The sequence below is a fragment of the Branchiostoma belcheri genome, unplaced genomic scaffold (assembly GCF_001625305.1).
Source record: "Branchiostoma belcheri isolate BF01 breed outbred unplaced genomic scaffold, Haploidv18h27 scaffold105, whole genome shotgun sequence".
Classification (NCBI taxonomy): domain Eukaryota; kingdom Metazoa; phylum Chordata; class Leptocardii; order Amphioxiformes; family Branchiostomatidae; genus Branchiostoma; species Branchiostoma belcheri.
The window spans coordinates 366,854-385,443 of NW_017802436.1; the positions used below are offsets into that span (position 1 = coordinate 366,854).

An 18,590-nucleotide genomic window follows, 5' to 3' on the forward strand; every position below is an offset into this window, starting at 1 on the left:
CGTGTTTTAGTTCTTTTAAAACTGAAGTTTGACATATTTTTTCCAGAATAGAACACCTGACGTAACATCGGTGGTTTATCCCCGGAGGGAGCCGTCCTCTCGCCGCTTCTCGCGAGGTTTGGAACAGGCGGGAAGTCCAATATGGCGGCCGCGGACTGAAAAAAATTGTTGGTGCAGATTTTGAGGAAAAAAATTGGCTTTTTGCTTCGCTGAAATCAAAACGAGCCACAGGTTTACAACCCAAGTTACAAGGTACCTATCTATGCACTATATGGTGAAATCTTCCATTTCTTTATTGTCGTTTACTGAGGGAATTATCAATATAAATGTAAGAGACATTTTGTAAAGTTGTGCTCACAAAAAATTGACATATATCGTCTGTTTTTGTCAGGTTTTTCCGGCGCCATGAGTGAGTTCAGAGTGCACCACCGCGTCAGCGAGCTACAAAACCTGCTCAAGTAAGTCAACGTCAACAAATCAGGGCTGCCATGGTCAAAATATTTGCCTAAACACATGCAAGATTCAAAATTATGAAAATTTGTGATCTAGGAGATGGGTTTCAAGATTTGAAATGACAAATATGATGCTTGTACTTGTGGCCACCCCTGTGAAAGTATTCATCATTATCTTCTGCACTGCCCAAAGTTTACTCAATATCGTGTCTCCCTCTTCAGCAATTTAACCGAACTTGTAGGATTTGCCATCAACATCCAAAACCTTCCCGATAATCTCCTAGTACAATTACTGCTTAGAGGTTCCTCTTCTCTGTCGGCTTCTAACAACGCTAAACTCTTACAATGTGTTCAATTGTTTATAAAAGAAACGGAAAGATTTGAGTAACCATCAATTTCTTATCCTACCAGTTTGTTGTTTGACTTGGAATGCCTACTTATTCACTTATCACTTACCTGCATATACTGTTATATATTTGTTACATATTTTATGATTTAGTTATAATGCGGCTTACTTTAGTTTACCTTATTACTCTTATGCTTTGCATGTCTGTATTTGTGACTACATGTATATATCTTTGTAACGATGACGACACAAACATAAGCATTGTAGCTTGAGTATGTCGTCATCCTGTCTTGTTACTAAATGTTATAATAAATAAAAAAAAAAATATGATGCAAAAGCATGAAAATAAGGTCTAAATTTATGTAATCTCACTAAACACAAAAAATAGATAATATACATAGTAGGGATTTAATTAATAAAACCAGCTTCATGCATATGGTTCTTGTGGCATACATGCTTTTAAATTAGTATTTTAGTATTGTAAAACAGTCAAACCTGTACAAGTGTCTAGTGACCACCTCTACACAATAAGGACCACCTTGCCATTATGACGTATTGGAGTTGAACACTACCAGTGGACTATCCCCGTGCTGGTAGTGATTGCACTGTTGTGTATGTGGCCCAAGGGCTAGGAAATGGAGATGGGCGCCGCCATATATGTCACTTGATGCGGGAAGGAACTTTGATTAAACTTCTTAAAGATCCTTTATGTTTGCTGTGAAGGAGGTTCGTTGTCCCTTTCATGACACTTGACACTGTCTCCTGACCTGTCCAGGGTTCGGAGTGGAGAGGGCGCTGAGGTGTACGCCGACCTGCTGCTGAAGAACATGACCCCGTACATCACCACACAGGTCAGAGGTCACAGGGCATCCACCAGGTCAAAGTTCAGGGGTGATAGGTCAAGAGATATTTGCAAAATGAGGAACATACTGTACAATCTTGCAAAGTTTATTGTGGTTATGTTCCTGGTGATGACTTTTCAGATCTTCAGTGTCTAAACCAATACTAACACAAGAAAAGTAAGTTCATGCTCAGTCCTGAGTACCCACACCATGATTCGGTACCGGTTTCCAGGTCTGACAGCACAGGGAGGTTTTTGAGGAACTCAGGGTGCCTAAGACAAACAGACTGTATAACTCATTTCTCCACAACACTCCAACTGTACGATAATCAAATGCAGGCTTAGTGTTTTGTGTTTCATGTCCTATTCCCTAATTCGTATATCCGTATGTATGTAATTGCCCTATGTTTCTTTTCGCGTATCCATAGAATGTTGATGCAATTTAGTGCACTATGTGTAGTATGTACTCCTGCTATGTTGACTGATAAATTGCAAATTAATTGCCCCAACATTCCCCCCCTCCTGTCCTGTAGGTGTCCTCTCACAGTGCCAAGAGGAAGATCGCCTCCTTCACCAAGACTCCAGACGACTTCCAGCGCAAATACGACGAAGTCAAGTCCAAAAAGTAGGTACAGTTTCAACAATTGTTTGTCCTGTTTGCTTATGCACCATTATTTGGTCAAATGAAACAGCAGAACATACTGTGACTGCACGAAATGTGGACCATAACGTGCATACATGTAGCACTGCTACAGGATGTATTGTTTAAGCCTTGTTAAAATTACAGTAACTCAAGTGTTTGATGACTCCACAGTGTGCGAGAGCTGGACCCGCTGGTGTTTCTCATCTCCAAACTTACAGAAGACTCCAAGGTTAGAAAAAAACATCACACACATGTACATGTACATGTCGCAGTACTTAGTCTAGTACTACTAGTACTAGTAGTATCCATTATTCTATAGGGTAATGTAATATCTACATCTCATATAAACAATTTAGAATTTACGAAGTTTGCTCAGTTATTGAGTCTCTAAGTCTTATACTACTGTTATAGGGAAATAGGTGTGAATTGCCTTTTCCAAGGGCACAGCACAGGGGCTTTGTAGGGATTCGAACCCAGAACCTTCAGATCCTGAATCAACAACCACAAGACCAGCTTCACAATGTTTATGTTGTTTAGTATGTTGTGTGTGTGTGTGTGTGTGTTTGTGTTTGTGTACATGTGTGAGTGTGTTTGTGTACATGTGTGTGTGTGTGTGTGTGTGTGTGTGTGTTTGTGTACATGTGTGTGTGTGTGTGTGTGTGTGTTTGTGTACATGTGTGAGTGTGTTTGTGTACATGTGTGAGTGTGTTTGTGTGTGTGTGTGTGTGTTACCGCACATTTGTAGTCAGCATAACTTCAGAACGCCTTTATGGATTGTGATGATATTTGGTATGCTGATAAGTCTTAGGAAGACGAAGGTCAAGGTCAAATATGGGCCTCCTGGTGGATAACCTTGGTACTGCAGCAGAACTTCCGGTTTTTGTTTCCCCAGACGCAGAAGTTCCTGGAACAGAACGCCCACGAGCGCGCGGCGGAGGCGGGCGGAACCCTGACTGCCACGGGCAGCCTGGTTTCTATGGCAACCGCCTCCGGAGGGAAGATGTCGCAGGAGGAAGTGTCGGAGGTGGGACCGATGATTACCTGTAACCTTTGCCTGCATCATTAACCTGCAATGTTTACCTGTTCTTGAAGCAAAGATCTGTTCTCAGATTGATTAAGCAAGTCCAAGAATCAGTGTCGAAGAATGAGAATTAAGAATAAAAAAAAATGGATAATGGACGAAATGATAAAAATTGAAAATTGGAAATCAGTATCGAACTAAAAGCCAACAATAGCAATAAAATTTAAATGAATGTTTTTCTCCTGTTTGAATCTGCAGCTGTGGGACCGATGTTTAGCTGTTCCTGAAGCATTCATGTACATTGTAGATCTTTTGGTTCTTGGATTGAAAGCAATTTCCAAGCATCTGTGTGTCAAAGAATAAGAAAAGTAAGAATTAAGGAAAAAGTAGTTGAAGAAGTAGTTGAAAAATGAAGTAAATCAGCACTACCGGAAGGAAATGTATGAGATTGAAAAAAACGAATAAATATGTAAAAATATCAATTGTCGAGAAGTAATTGTGGAAGCGAATGTAAAAAAAGAGGATAATAAAATAAGTGTTATCCTCCTGTTTGAATCTGCAGCTGTGGAATAAGAAAATAACTTCAGTGTTTTCCTGCTGTTTGAATCTACAGCTTCTGAATAAAATAATAACTTCTGAGTGTTTTCCCCGTTTAAATGTGCAGCTGCGGAATAAGCTGCTGAGTGCGACCAGTGGTTCCTCCATCCTGTCTCCAGAGTCACTGCGCAGACAGCGAGACAAGGCCAAGAAAAACGGTGAGGCACGAGCGGAAAACTTACATCACGGTCAGAAAAATTGCAAAAAGAACAAGAAATAGCCATGCTTTCATGTACCAGAGTTATCAGCCAAGGATTTAGGTATTCAAAACCTCGAGCTCATTGTTTCCTAGAACTATCGTAGAGTACAGTATGTGCATTACCATTAGATAGCTTTAAACAATGTTTAGAGTTAGATGTTCAAGAGTTAGGTGTAACAAGTCGATCGTTGTAATGTAGCCAGCTGCCAGCATGCCCGCGAAGCTGGTGTGTTACTCCAGTCAGAAGCTCTGAGGCGAAACATGAGCACGGTAAGAGACAATATTGCTTGTGTAAAAGAAAACCCCTATATCCTATACTCTGCCAACCTGCTGAAGCTATTTCTGCCCTCCTGTGTTGTGTCTGCAGCCCAGTTCCACACACTCGCCGTGCCAGCATGGGTCCACGAGCGCCCCTTCCTCACCGGCGATTTCGTCCGACAGGCACAGCCCACTGCTGAACATGTGAGTCTACAGATTCAATCAATCAATCAATCAATCAATCAATCAATCAATCAATCAATCAATCAATCAATCAATCAACCAGAGGCTTCTATCAGCAGCGAGGACTGTACAGATTGAGGAAGACAAAGTCATTTGAAAGAATCTGTGAGATTAGTCATGTTTGTCTCAGAGCTGTGAAAATGAGTCAAAAGATTGAAAATGACTCTCCTCCTTCCTTTGAGTTTGATGGACTAGAGTTGTATCAGGGAATTTGGAAAATATCTAAGCGACAAAAAACAATATACTCAAAACAAATTAAATTTGGTACAAAAAAAAGAATAAAAATGTTAAAACAACAACATTTCTGAAAATAAGCAACGACCTTGTTTCTGCCCCCCTCCCCAGCCCGTTGCCCTTGGCACCCTTCCCATGAGCCTCCAGGAGCAGGCTGTTGTGGAGGATCTGCTGTTTGCAATGATGGTGAGTCTCTGACCTTTCTGACCTTTCAACTTGTTAGTCTTTGACCTTTCAACTTGTGAGTCTTTGACCTTTTAACTTTGATCCCCCCGAGAATTTATCCTGTATGTAGCTTGATGTATTTTTCATTTTATTTTGTGATGTTCTACCAAGGAGTTTCGTTAAGTGTTTTTGTTTGTTTGTTTACAGGGTGTTGATGGAAAATACATCCAAGCCCGAGCAGTAAATGACAAACATGGACATCGCTCCTTCAATGTGGACCCCTCCTTGGGTAAGGGAAAGGATATTGGGTGGCCTGCAACTGTAAAGTGATTTCATCAGACTAAATGTCATTACTGCATGTGTAGCATATTTACATGTAACCGTAACTGTCTGTGTTGTTGTAATGTTGCAGATGTGTCTATGAAGGAGCTGGTGAACAGAGTCCTGCCTGTCTGTAGCCACTACTCTACTGTCTGCAGATTCATGGAAGGTCAGGACCTACAGTTACTCTTACTTCCATTTAATATTGCGGTTGGAAATCATAGCAGTGAGAGGGGTGAAAATGGACTTAGCTCGCAGCACTTAATTTTAGCGGTGTGGACAGATGGCAAATGATCAAAAGTGTTACGCCAATGAAATTGTAGCGGTAAAATAGTGACTGCTAAATCAGTTATAATTAAGTGACCGTTAACAAAATAAAGAATCACAGTACTCACATCTTTTGTATCCAGAACTGTGCTTTATCCAGAACCGTGCTTTATCCAGAACCGTGCTTTATCCAGAACTGTGCTTTATCCAGAACCATGCTTTATCCAGAACCGTGCTTTATCCAGAACCGTGCTTTATCCAGAACTCTGCTTTATCCAGATTTGAAGCGTTGTGAGGGACAGTTCTGGATAGTCCACTCTATTTTGTCAGTTAAGCGGTTGTTATTTGTGCCTACAGAGAAGTTTGTACTATAGACATTTTTTGCTGGTCATGAATGCTGAATGGAGTTGACCATGTTAATATGTTTTTACAGAGAAGTCCATGCCGGACTATGGCCAGGTGAACCATGCTCTCTGTGCTGCCATGAGGAATTTGGCAAAGGTGAGTTGCAAGACCCATTGGTATGACTGAGCAAACCTGAGCAAAATTGATGTTGTCTATAGTATATAGTGTCATATACAGTCAAACCTGCCAAGGTGACCACCTCTTCAAGCAGGCCACCTGGCCATGGTGACCGCTTTTTCTCTGTCCAAAAAAAATTGTTGCGACACAAGCATTGAGCAACCTGTCCAAGGAGACCACCTGTCCAAGGTGACCACCTGTCCAAGGTGACCACCTGTCCAAGGTGACCACCTGTCCAAGGTGACCACCTGTCCAAGGTGACCACCTGTCCAAGGTGACCACCTGTCCAAGGTGACCACCTGTCCAAGGTGACCACCTGTCCAAGGTGACCACCTGTCCAAGGTGACCACCTGTCCAAGGTGACCACTTTTCTTTGGTCCCCTGGGGCAGGTTTGACTGTATGAGCAAACTTTCTTCTGGAGCAAAAGATACGAGTCCCAAGTCTTAAGATGTTTGTTGTCCATCTTGCAGGAGTACCTGATCCTGGTGGCCCAGTTGGAGCATCAGTCCAGACAGGTGAGGGGTCAGCACAGGTGGAACAAAAAATATGGCTGTACACCTTAGAAAACTCTGTATTTTTATTGTTGAATTATTGAGTTTCTAACCTATTTCTAAACTATTTACGGACTGGATGTCATAAATTCACATTTTCAGTCTTTCTTTGCTCTATCTGTCTGTGTTAAAGGAATTTTTGGAGAGAAAAAATACAACTGCACCTAAAAAATCTATGTTCCGTAATTTGGTTTACAAACCTACAAGTACCAAACTATTTACAGATGTGGTATCATCAATTGATTTATTCAGTCTTTTGTGTTAAAGGAGTCACAAGCATCATCATTTGTTTGTTAATTTATATTCGATTTAATCAGTTGATGTGCCCAAAGTAGCTACAAAAATGTAACATTTACACTTCAAAAGTAGCTATGTTTCTGTATTACAGAATGATACAATCCATGGAGTCCAGCTTTGTTTAAAACTGAAGTTGTTTCTCCTCTGCTGTAGGGCCAGCTGTCCCTGCAGAAGTTCTGGTTCTATGTGCAGCCCTGTAAGAGAACCTTAGAGATTCTGGCAACCATCGCTGAGACTGTCAACAAGGTAAGGTTACAGAACACTGGTCACGTGACTTTGGGACAGGGTTAAAGGTCAGCTGTATCCTAGCAACCATCGCTGAGACTGTCAACAAGGTAAGGTTACAGAACACTGGTCATGTGACTTTGGGACAGGGTTAAAGGTCAGCTGCCACGTGACTTCATGAAAGAGTCAAAGGTCAGCCGGGTCAGGACAGACCCTGGCTACCACGACTTTGCTCTTGACTATTCCCCAACCAAGGTCAGCGTTAGGTTGGGAGTAGCCTAGAATCCTTCCTATTCTAGCTCCAGTTTACTTGAATATCTTAGCATCTACTAAGAAGAATTTGACTAGTCTTTCTCAATTAGTCGGCTGAAACAGACCACTTTTAACATCTAGTAAGCCTAACCTCACAGACCATCTCCCAACCACAGATGGGCTTACAACAACGTAACTCCCAACTGTGGTCTGAAGAACGTTGGTTGAATGAAAAACCCTCCTGATTTTCTATCCTGCAGGGAGACTGCCGAGGTGGGGCTGTGCTAAGTCTGCTGCACGAGAGAACAGCCAGTCTCGTCGGGTGGGTCTTTCTTTAACACTTTGTTCTATAGTTATAGAGTTCAGACAAGAAGAAAATTTACCATAAATTTTCAGTCAATCTCGTCAACCTTCGTCAGATATGTGATGCACTCACTGACTCTCCGGAAGTCAGAAATGTGATGATGTTTCCATCTCAAGATATCAAAAGTGAAAATAAATTGGGAGCAGTCAAGTAGAGACATCTCCCCAGAAATGTTTAGGGGAGAGGTGCTCCTTAATCGGTTGATGTCGCAAAAAAAAAAAAAGAGATTTATGAAAATACTAAGAGAAAACCCTATATTTGACAATTTTGTGAGAGGTGCTAGGATTTTGGGGAGTCAGGGAGAACACCCTTGCTTCATTGCTTGGAGAGAGCCTGAAGTATCATACAAGATACCAAGCCATGGTAGTGATATGTACAATGTATAATGTAAGTACATTGTACATGTAGTACCTGTTCATTACAGAGATTCGAAGGCCCAGGACCTGTGCCTGTACTTGACCCAGGCCTCGTGTGTTCCGTACTTTGAGATTCTGGAACGGTGGATCTATAAAGGCATCATTGTGGACCCTTATGCAGAGGTGACTGGAACTGATTGTTGATTATTTTGTCCTGTTTGTTTGTTTGTCTGTTTTTGTTGTTCTATGTGAACAGTCATTTAGTTTAACTGTGATACAGTTGCGTGTGCCGTGACTAGTGCAGTGTACCGGTTCGCTGGACCGGTTCCAGACTTGTAAAATGTTTAGGTTCAAGTAAAAAAAAAATGAATGTTGGGAACCAGTTCCGAACTTACAAAAACCATGTCACCTTCCCTTTTTCATTCAAAACCACCTAAAGCCTTACATAGATTACTACCAGCACAAATGAACTTTCATGCTGATAAGAGGACAAGCTATTTATATTGTTTTTACTCAGTTTCTTCCTCCTCCTCTTCTGTTCCAAACACTAACCTATGACCTGGCCAATGACATGATTTGTTGACATCTGCCACCATGGTGACTGGTGTTGGGTTACATAATGTTGCAATTTCATGGTCTGCTCTACTCCTGTCACCATATACCCGTAGTACAATCATGTATGTGAATATGTTTGAGTAAAAATTAACAGGGCAGACCATGTCCGAAGGTAAACATTATGCGTCTCTTTGCAAATGTTACTTCTTTAGTTACTAGTATTTTTCCTTCTAATTTTCTCTCCACAGTTCATAGTAGAGGAGCACGAGTCAGTGATAAAGGAGAAGATAGAGAAGGATTATAACGATGCCTACTGGGAACAGAGATACACCATCTGTAGGGAGAGGATTCCTGTCTTTCTGGAGAAGGTAGGATAGAGGGAGGGAGGGAGGGAACAGAGATACACCATCTGTAGGGAGAGGATTCCTGTCTTTCTGGAGAAGGTAGGATAGAGGGAGGGAGGGAGGGAGGGAAGAAATAAGGTTCCATGCTCTCTATCACTAACACAGTTCAACAATTCGTGTTAAAATGTTAAACAGTACATAAAGTCACTGTTAATGCAGAAAATCTGAAATTTGATAATAAACATCTGGACTACATAAAGGCCACAAACAGTTTATTTGAAAAGTTTGTATCTGTTTAATAAAGGTAAAGACTGATTGATTGATTGATTGATTGATTGATTGATTGATCAATTTATTGATTTATTGATTGATTGATTGATTTGTCATCAGGTTGCAGACAAGATTTTGAGCACAGGAAAGTACCTGAATGTCATCCGACAGTGTGGTAAGTTACAAAATGTAGTTCTCTTTGTTTCCTGGACAGCTGAAATGTATGGTCCATTCTTCTTCAATACTTTTCACAAATTTGTTTAGATGTTACAAAATGATTTTAAATGTTCCTGTAATGTTTCATTCAACTCTGCCCTGGCGCCACAGGGTGTCTGCTACAGCACCAGTTGACCATTATTTGTTTGAAGAAGACGAAACAGAGCAAAAGCAGATGCGAAGGTGAACACAAATACATTTTGCAGGGCGAGACGTGAAGTGTCCAGCTGCAGAGGAGATAGTGTACACGCTGAAGGAGCGACAGTACGTGGAGCAGATCGAGAAGGCGTACAACTACGCCAGCCGCGTGCTGCTCGACCTGCTCATGGAGGAGAAGGAACTCATGGCCAGGCTCAGGTACACCGGGCAGGGGTTCTAGTCCTGGGTTCTAGTCTCAAGTACAAGGGCAGGTATTCTAGTCCCAGGTACAGGCGGCAGGGGTTCTAGTCCCAGGCTCAGGTACTGGGGGATAATGGTTCTAGTCCCAGTCTCAGCAGTCAGGACAGGTACTTATTTCAGGCTCAGGTGCAGGGGTTCAAATCTCAGTAACAAGGTACAAGGTATTCCTTACCCCTGAATGTCCAGTTGCTAGGGTGAAGAGTCCCAAGCTCATGGTCAGTTACAGCGGTCAGGGGTTCTAGTCCTAGTGTTCAGGTTTGAATCTCAGGCTAGACATGCAGAAAGGAACAATGTACAGGAGTGCCAATCTACAAAATGTAGGCTTAAAGTTAAAAGTCCAGAAGATACAGTTTCAAGAAATTTCAACATTAAGTAACTGCTAGAAAAAAAAACAGTCGTTCAGTTAGAGCTGCAGCACAGACAACCAATGGGATGCCTTGTTACTGGTTGCTCCCTCACCCGGCCATTGTTTTTTCCCCATAGGTCTATCAAACACTACTTCCTATTGGACCAGGGTGACCTGGTGGTGCAGTTTATGGACATGGCAGAGGATGAACTCAAAAAGGACATGGAAGATATCCTTTTCTAATTATTTCTTGACAATAACAGTTACTGATTGATTGGTTGATTGATTGATTGGCCGATTGATTGATCAATTGATTGATTGATTGGTTAATTGATTGCTTGATTGATCGATGATTGGTATCCAGAATACACATAATCTAAATGCTATTGGATGTTAGGTATGAATAAGTTAACTATTATCAAACGTTTTGAAAGTTTCTCTTCAAGTTCAAGACAAAAATGCATGTACCTGTGCTTTGATCATACTCCAACACTGTGGTCTACCGGTGACAAACAGTTGACACTTGACAGTGACAATGATTGGTCCATATTAGCATGTAGAGTCATAAATCGACAGTATTAAGATGTTCTCAGTTATCTTGACTTAGAGGTGTTGGTGATCAAGCTTCTAGTGGAAGGGCTGATTTTAACCTAGAAGATGAGAGCTCGAGAGAAAGAAGTTGTACCTTAACCAGTCTCACATATCATCCCCACCCGTCTGGAGTCTCTACTGGAGCTGGCCCTCAGGACTAGTGTAGCCAACGCTGATCCGTACAAGGACGATCTCAAGTAAGGATACACTTTTCTTCATTTTAGGCCACAGCAAGCAATTTTTATGGATCACATTCAGCAAGTTGCTTCAGTGAGAAATGGATGTTGTAATAGTTGGCACAATATACATGTACTATCGTTTCTTATTTAACAAGGTTTATGATGTCAAAATTTGAAGTATGGCTAACGCATTATTATCATTGTCATTATTAATTAACTTTTATTGGATCTTAAATTATTGTTTCTTGACTTTATGTATTTTGTTTATTTGTGATATACTGTATAAATACCAAAAATGAAATAAAATGAATAAATATTGATTTTAACTGTTTTGCAGGGTTGAACTGTTGAACTATGACCTGATCACCCAGCTCTTCCGAATATTGTCCATCGAGACTAAACAAGAGAAAGGTAAGAATTTACAAAATTGGCCTTTTTATTATCACAAAAGTAATTTTTTATGCATTGGCCTGTAGGTCTATCTGCAGTACCAATAGTCACAGCTAGGGGGTGCTGATTGCTGTGCAGGTCATTAACCCCTAGATGTAGGTCCTGGAGTACCAATTGTTATAGCTAGGGGGTGCAAATACTAGCCCTACAGGTCTAGGCCATTGACCTTACAGAGATCAACATTTCTGGGTCTTGCAGTACCAATAGTTATAGCTAGGGGGTGCTGATGTACTGTTTATTTACACTGTGACCTTACAGAGATCCACATTTCTGTGTCCTGCAGTACCAATAGTTATAGCTAGGGGGTGCTCATGTACTGTTGCCTTTCCCCAGCGCTACAGGGCATTGACCCCACAGAGGACCACATCTCTATGTCCTGCAGTACCAATAATTAAAGCTAGGGGGTGCTGATGTACAGTTTACTTTCCCCAGCCCTACAGGGCATTGACCTTACAGAGATCCACATTTCCGGGTCCTGCAGTACCAATAGTTATTGCTAGAGGGTGCTGATGCATTGTTTCCTTTCCCCAGCGCTACAGGGCATTGACCCCACACATTTCTGTTTCCTGCAGTTCCAATAGTTAAAGCTAGGGGGTGTAATTGCACTGTTTCCTTTCCCCAGCGCTGCAGGCCATTGACCCAACAGAAATCCACATTTCTGGTCTGGAGGCCTTCGCTTTTGACTACGAGGTGAAATGGCCGCTGTCTCTCATCATCAATAGAAAGGTAGGATAAAATTCTTTTTTTCTTCTTTTCCTGTCTTGCTCAATGTTTAAAAAACACAGTCTGGCTTTTGCTGCTATGAAGAGGTTTGCTTTTGTATGCAATTTTGAAGGAACCAAGTACCAAGTACAGTGTATTGTAATGAAATCCACAATTCTGCAAGATGGCTGTGAGTGATTTTAACCTGAATAAACCATTCATTTGTTCAACAAACCATTCAACCAGTTTTCTAAAAGAAGCCACATCGGGGGAACATGGTTTGTACTACCAGTTTTGACTGGTTTGTTGACCTGTGTATACATACCGATATGTTGGCAGCTTCCAATAAAGTAAAAGTAAAGATATGATTTGAGAAACCTCCAGGTTGTGTAAGAAAGAGTCTCTTTATATAATCACTGACTTGATAAAACTATTCACTGACCCCTGCTGTACTTTCCAGGCCCTGACCAGGTACCAGATGCTTTTCAGACACCTGTTTTATGCCAAACATGTGGAGAGGCAGCTCTGCAAGTAAGTCAGTGTTTCAGCCCAGTCTTCTTCAGTCTTAGAACAAGACGAGATGGTTGTATTACTTGTAAGGCCACGGTTTCAAATCCCATCCAAGCTTGTGGCAAATTTTCTCAAAGTTAAACTGGATTTTTATGCTACTGGTAGGATTTGTTGTCCTTTAGGAGAGGCATTTTGAAATGGTTAAGGTTTGATCTTCTTCAGTAAGATTGGTACGTCCTATAAATTATATAAAGCCTGCCATCTCAGATTGCCCTTTCTTATTACATTTTCCCCACAGTATGTAGTTGAATAGTAAGACAGCAAAACCGTATGGGTAAAGGGGGTGAAGTCTGCCATCTCTAATAGGAATTCTGTCATATTTTTTTCCACAGCATGTGGCTGAACAGTAAGACAGCGAAGCAGTATGACCTGCAGTCACCCCGCTGGTATGCAGCAGCCTTTGCCCTGAGACATCGCATGCTGCACTTTGTTCAGAACTACGGATACTACATGATGTTTGAAGTACTGGAACCAAACTGGCACATGCTGGAACACAACCTCAAGTCTGTAAGTATGGGGAGGGAGAAAGAGGGAGTGAGTGAGTGAGTGAGTGAGTGAGTGAGTGAGTGAGTGAGTGAGTGAGTGAGTGAGTGAGTGAGTGAATGAGTGTGTTTTAGTGAGTGAGTGAGCTGGTGGGTGAGTGAGTGAGTGAGTGAGTGAGTGAATGAGTGTGTTTTAGTGAGTGGGTGAGTGAGTGAGCTGGTGGGTGAGTGAGTGAGTGAGTGAATGAGTGTGTGTTTAGTGAGTGGGTGAGTGAGTGAGCTGGTGGGTGAGTGAGTGAGGAAGGGAGTGAGTGAGTGACAGAGTGAGTGAGTGAGTGAGTGAATGGGTGAGGAAACACACAAAGTCAAAAGATACTCAGAAATGTCTAACTACATTTGTACATATGTGATAAATTTTTGAGGAAAACATTCATGAAAAAAAATGATCTGCAGAATTCCTTTTTCGCTTTTACAAAACCAACAGCCACTAAAGTATGTCTTGTCATCCTCTTGTTTGGTTGTATTAAAAACTTGCCATAATGAATTTTTGCCCCGGCACCCTTATGTTGTATGTGGTACATCTTAATATTGAGCACAACGACTTCAAACCTTTGTTCACAAAACCAGTCCTAATTGTTGGGGAAATATTTTAACCAGTAAGGGTGACATTACTTTGACAATCTTTACTTCAATAACTGGAGAAATCCCTCTCATTGCTTGGTTTGTCTGCTGTCAATAATCATGGGCAAATACGGTTGTCTTCTTTGCTTATTCTGGGAGCCAGGGCCAGCATTTTTTAAAGCACTGTTTTGTTTTGCCAGGTATCGAACGTGGACGATGTTCTTCATCATCACATGGACTTCCTGGACAAGTGTCTGAAGGACTGCATGCTCACCAACACGGAGCTGCTCAAGATAGTCAGCAAGCTCATGGTCGTGTGTATCACCTTCTGCAACTGTATACAGGTGGGCCATATCACTGTATCACCTTCTGTAACTGTATACAGGTGGGCCATATCACTGTATCACCTTCTGTAACTGTATACAGGTGGGCCATATCACTGTATCACCTTCTGTAACTGTATACAGGTGGGCCATATCACTGTATCACCTTCTGTAGCTGTATACAGGTGGGCCATATCACTGTATCACCTTCTGTAACTGTATACAGGTGGGTCCAGTAGTACCAATAGTTCCTGCTAGGTGGCGCTCATGCACTGTTAACTCATTTCTCTCTAGAGACTGAGTCGTACCTTCCTCGCAGATGACAAACTGCCAGTTGATAGTGCCACCAGCAGGAAAACATACGTGTAACTGGTCCTGTAGTACCAATAGTTCCTGCTAGGTGGCGTTCATGCACTGTTGACTTGTCTCCCTGCAGAGACTGACTCGTACATTTCTTTTCGAGGAACTGCAGTTAATGGCATCGGCAGTAAAACATAATATGTAACTGGTCCTGTAGTACCAATAATTGATGCTAGGTGGTGCTGTTTCACTGTTGGTTTGTTTCAATGCAGAGACTGACTCGTACGTTCCTTGCGGACGAGGAACTTCAGCTAACGGCGCCGGCGGGAAAAGGGAAGGTAACCGAGGCTGACGTCAGGAAGACCAGAACTAAGGTGCTTCTCGAGGCTAGAGTCTAGCTGTACTTTCAAAATCACTAGATCAACTGGATAGATTCTCATTTTTGCTCTATTTCCTCTTCTCCTAACAAATAAGATCAATGGCCTGGACCAGATGGCTCTCACCATGGTAGCTGGTGCTGTGTTGTTGGATTTCATGATGTACAAAATGTAGCAAGTGGCAGGGCAGTGTTGGAGGGGCTGGTCACCATATAATTTGATAATATTAATATGAATATGCTTCAGTAAAATTGACAAAGCTATAGTTTGTTAGGCTGGACATAATTATGCCTTTTGCTGGACATAAATGCAGTTTTTCTTCGTTTCTCATGTTGCCTGAACCACTGCAGGTATCCCAAAAGAGGTACATTGTATTTCGAGCCCTGATTTGTTTGTTTTTTTCCCACGAAGGTTGTATCGGAGCACGTGGACGAGCTTGTGTCGAGCGACAGTTTTGAGGACACGATCACGAACTTTGACCGAAACTTCTCGTCGCTCCTGCTGAGCCTGCTGGACCGACTGAGCCACTTCAGCAGCAGCGACTGCGAGCACAACATGATGAACATCATCTACAGGTACTAATAACCCCCGTGTGCAACATGGACCGGTCCAGCACGTCGGCAGAACATACTGCGCCTGCGCAGAACCCCGTATTTTCACGTTTTTCGTTGGGTTTTTGGTCAACGTTGCATCAGAATTTTGCCTGTTGCAGAGGATATTCTTTCCGACACAACATTTGAAAACTACTGTTGGAATGCTAACCTTATATGAGCGAATACGACCTTATATGAGACATTATGCCGAAATGCTATGTACAATATATTACGGGTTTTGCGCAGGTGCAGTACAGGCGCAGGTTAGGCATGCCTTACTGTACAGTTCTGCAAACCAAACAAACAAAGTGTTGTGATGAGTGGATGTTCCCTACAGGTGACAGCTGGGAAAGATACACAGGTATGCCCGGCATCCTCTCACCTGTAGGGCTTCTCTCCTCACCTCAGGACCAAGCAAATCTTTACAAACATACACTCAGAAGCTCTCAAGTATCTCCCCACAGCTGTCTTTACCATCCTCCTAACCCTGCAAACAAGCAGGAATCGGTAGCCAAAAAGCTACTTCAGTGTGCTAAAGGTTAACCTTCTCCCTGCTGCCTAACCCTGTAACCAAGTTGGAATTGGCAGCCAAATGGCTACTTCAGTGTGCTAAAGGTTAACCTTCTCCCTGCTGCCTAACCCTGTAACCAATAGAGAACTGGTAGCCAAACGGCTACTTCAATGTGCTAAAGGTTAACCTTCTCCCTGCTGCCTTACCCTGTAACCAATAGAGAACTGGTAGCCAAATGGCTACTTCAGTGTGCTAAAGGTTAACCTTCTCCCTGTTGCCTAACCCTGTATCCAATAGACTATTGGCCGCCAAATGGCTACTTTAGTTTGCTAAAAGTTGAGAGCTTGGTTTTGCCCAGTGTTGGATCATTCCACTCCATAACAAGGGGTGTTTTGGATCATTTTTTAAACTTGGTGACGTGCCACAGGTGGTGTCTTCCTCGTTATGCGTGCCGTATGTGACCTATGGGGCCTTGCAGAAATATTTAGAACCCCCGGACAGATGCTGATAAACGACCTTCTCAAGGTCAAGTTCGTTTTCTCTCCTTATACTGGCGACGAAATAAGAACTTGGGGAGTTAAGAAGCCAGGGAACATCTTAAAGTTGTCTTGAGGTGTAAGAATGTAAAGCTGGTCGCACCTGTACTGTGATTCGGACCTTCTGACCTGTGAGCTATTTATAGCTCAATTAGGAAGATGCTAAACAGTTATAGAGATGGCTGTTGTGAAATTCTTTGGCCTCTTGAGATCCAGCAACAAATTTAGCCTTGACTTTCATACAGAAACCCTGTACAAATCCTCACACATGTCACCACTTTTTTATGTTAGGCCACACCAATTTAATGAGTTGGTTCTCAGATTCACCCGCTTCATTTTTTTTATATGATAAAAGAAAAATTTCAGGCTCTAAACCAGCCCTAAAATGCTCATGTTTTGGCCGCAACAGTTGAAGAAAGTTCCTTCTCTTCAGAGTTGTTACAGTTTTGCCATCTATCAAAATTCATTGTTTGAATTACAGACCAGCCAGGTATGTTGATTTCATGGCTCCTATCATAGCATTTGTAGGGGTATCACAGGATAACTAGGCCTGTCTTTTTTTTGCACTCGTCTGTCGCTTAAATTTTTTTTCTGGATGCTCCAAGAAAGAACATATCAAATGGGTGAGGCCCAACTAGTAACAAAGTTGTTAAATCTTCAACGTTCTTGTTCTTTTTTCCCAGAATCGACTTTAACGGCCACTACACAGAACAGCTGGAGCAGTTTTCAGCCGAGCGGTCCATGATGGAGCAAGCCCCTGATTGGCAACCTGCAGATTCAGACACAGGTAAACCTAGCACCTTATTGGTAGCCCTGACATTCAAGGCTTACTCATAGGATGTTTCGACTGGCCATTTTGTTTCTTTCCAGCTCTCAATGTACAAAAAAAATTAACATTTTTTTTTGTTACATACATGTATGTGGACCTCTTTCCAAGTCAAAAATATCTCCAATTTGTTGCAGTTTCTTTGACCTTCCTCAGGAAAAATGACCCACCACTGAAGTCACATGACTCTAGTGATGGGTCAAATTTCAAACCGGTCTATTCATGCACACACATATATATTGGAAAAAGTTAATGTGAACCTTATTCTAGACCTAGGATAAAAGCTGTTGTGTTCCCCATGTTCCAACCAACCCTATATAGTATTTTGGCGAGTGTACTGCTTGGGAAAGGCTATAAAATTTGTCAAATCACTACCTACCAACCCTATTATTTTCAGGACTGAAATGGGAACACATAATGTTTTTCCTACTGTAGGCATCATTTGATATTGACGACCTTGGGTATTAAACTTGAACTTGAGTATTAAGCTGTAATTTGTACCAAAGTTTTCTGTTCTTGTTTTTTCTTGAAGTTTTTGGGAAGTTCTCTGGTGGAGGGAAGATGCCTGCCAAGGACCCGAAAACTGCCACCGGTGGAGAGTGAAAAGCTCCGCAGATAGTGAGTAAATCTGATGAGCTCCGGGGAGCACATCCTGACCCACTCTACATCTACAAACCGTTCTGTTTACGTTGATGAAGGTTAGACATCCAGGTAAACAATACTTATATAGGAAACTCAAACTCTATACTACAGTAACTGAATAAATTACGGAGATAATTTCCTGATGTTTCGAGTGACATCCACCACTCTTCTTCAGCGTCACTAATGTGTTCCATTTGTTAGTTTGTTTGGTTGGTTGGTTGTTATTTTGTTTGTTTGAACCTTTTGTTATTTGTAACAACAAAGAAGTAAGGGTCAGACAAAAATACAGAAAATACAGAGTACATGTACATGATTTAAGTCCTAAAAATAATTAACAAATACAATATTGGATATGGTGTGTCTAAAAGAAAAGGATATATGATGTTATAATTGCTATAACTGAAGTTGAATGCAAGAAAAGAGAAAAAAGAAAACAATTATGGTATTATAATACCCTTTATTGCATGAAATTTCATGCTTGTAAGGTTTTGAAACAACCTAAGCTCAGTTAAGGCTTGTATGTAGTACATTGTGTGCATGTGATGTCTACATGTATAATACACATGAACCAGGACTTACATGTATGTGTATGTATTTCACAC

At 41.7% G+C, this 18,590-nt stretch overlaps 1 protein-coding gene across 1 annotated transcript; it reads left to right on the forward strand.

The window, feature by feature from the left end:
- The first annotated feature begins 116 nt into the window (after positions 1-116).
- Positions 117-18,001, forward strand: LOC109477913 (gamma-tubulin complex component 2-like). Its single transcript, XM_019779383.1, has 30 exons — positions 117-252; positions 392-458; positions 1,574-1,649; positions 2,173-2,264; positions 2,454-2,511; positions 3,175-3,306; positions 3,968-4,058; positions 4,467-4,561; positions 4,946-5,020; positions 5,207-5,288; positions 5,412-5,489; positions 6,021-6,088; positions 6,581-6,625; positions 7,112-7,204; positions 7,696-7,757; positions 8,224-8,338; positions 8,959-9,078; positions 9,445-9,499; positions 9,747-9,897; positions 10,423-10,514; positions 10,986-11,073; positions 11,393-11,466; positions 12,128-12,231; positions 12,668-12,738; positions 13,110-13,284; positions 14,081-14,224; positions 14,776-14,877; positions 15,292-15,455; positions 17,204-17,307; positions 17,879-18,001. Exons 2-30 carry the CDS (start codon positions 406-408, stop codon positions 17,947-17,949), a joined length of 2,730 nt encoding a protein of 909 aa, XP_019634942.1. The 5' UTR covers positions 117-252; positions 392-405; the 3' UTR covers positions 17,950-18,001.
- Positions 18,002-18,590: the final 589 nt, after the last annotated feature.

What these genes read in the sequence shown, in the direction of transcription:
- LOC109477913 (XM_019779383.1), top strand. Translation starts at nt 406, where the DNA reads ATGAGTGAGTTCAGAGTGCACCACCGCGTCAGCGAGCTACAAAACCTG. An exon ending in GAATGTCATCCGACAGTGTG is followed by an intron (nt 9,500 to 9,746) that starts GTAAGTTACAAA and finishes TACATTTTGCAG; the next exon opens with GGCGAGACGTGAAGTGTCCA. An exon ending in CCTTCTGCAACTGTATACAG is followed by an intron (nt 14,225 to 14,775) that starts GTGGGCCATATC and finishes GTTTCAATGCAG; the next exon opens with AGACTGACTCGTACGTTCCT.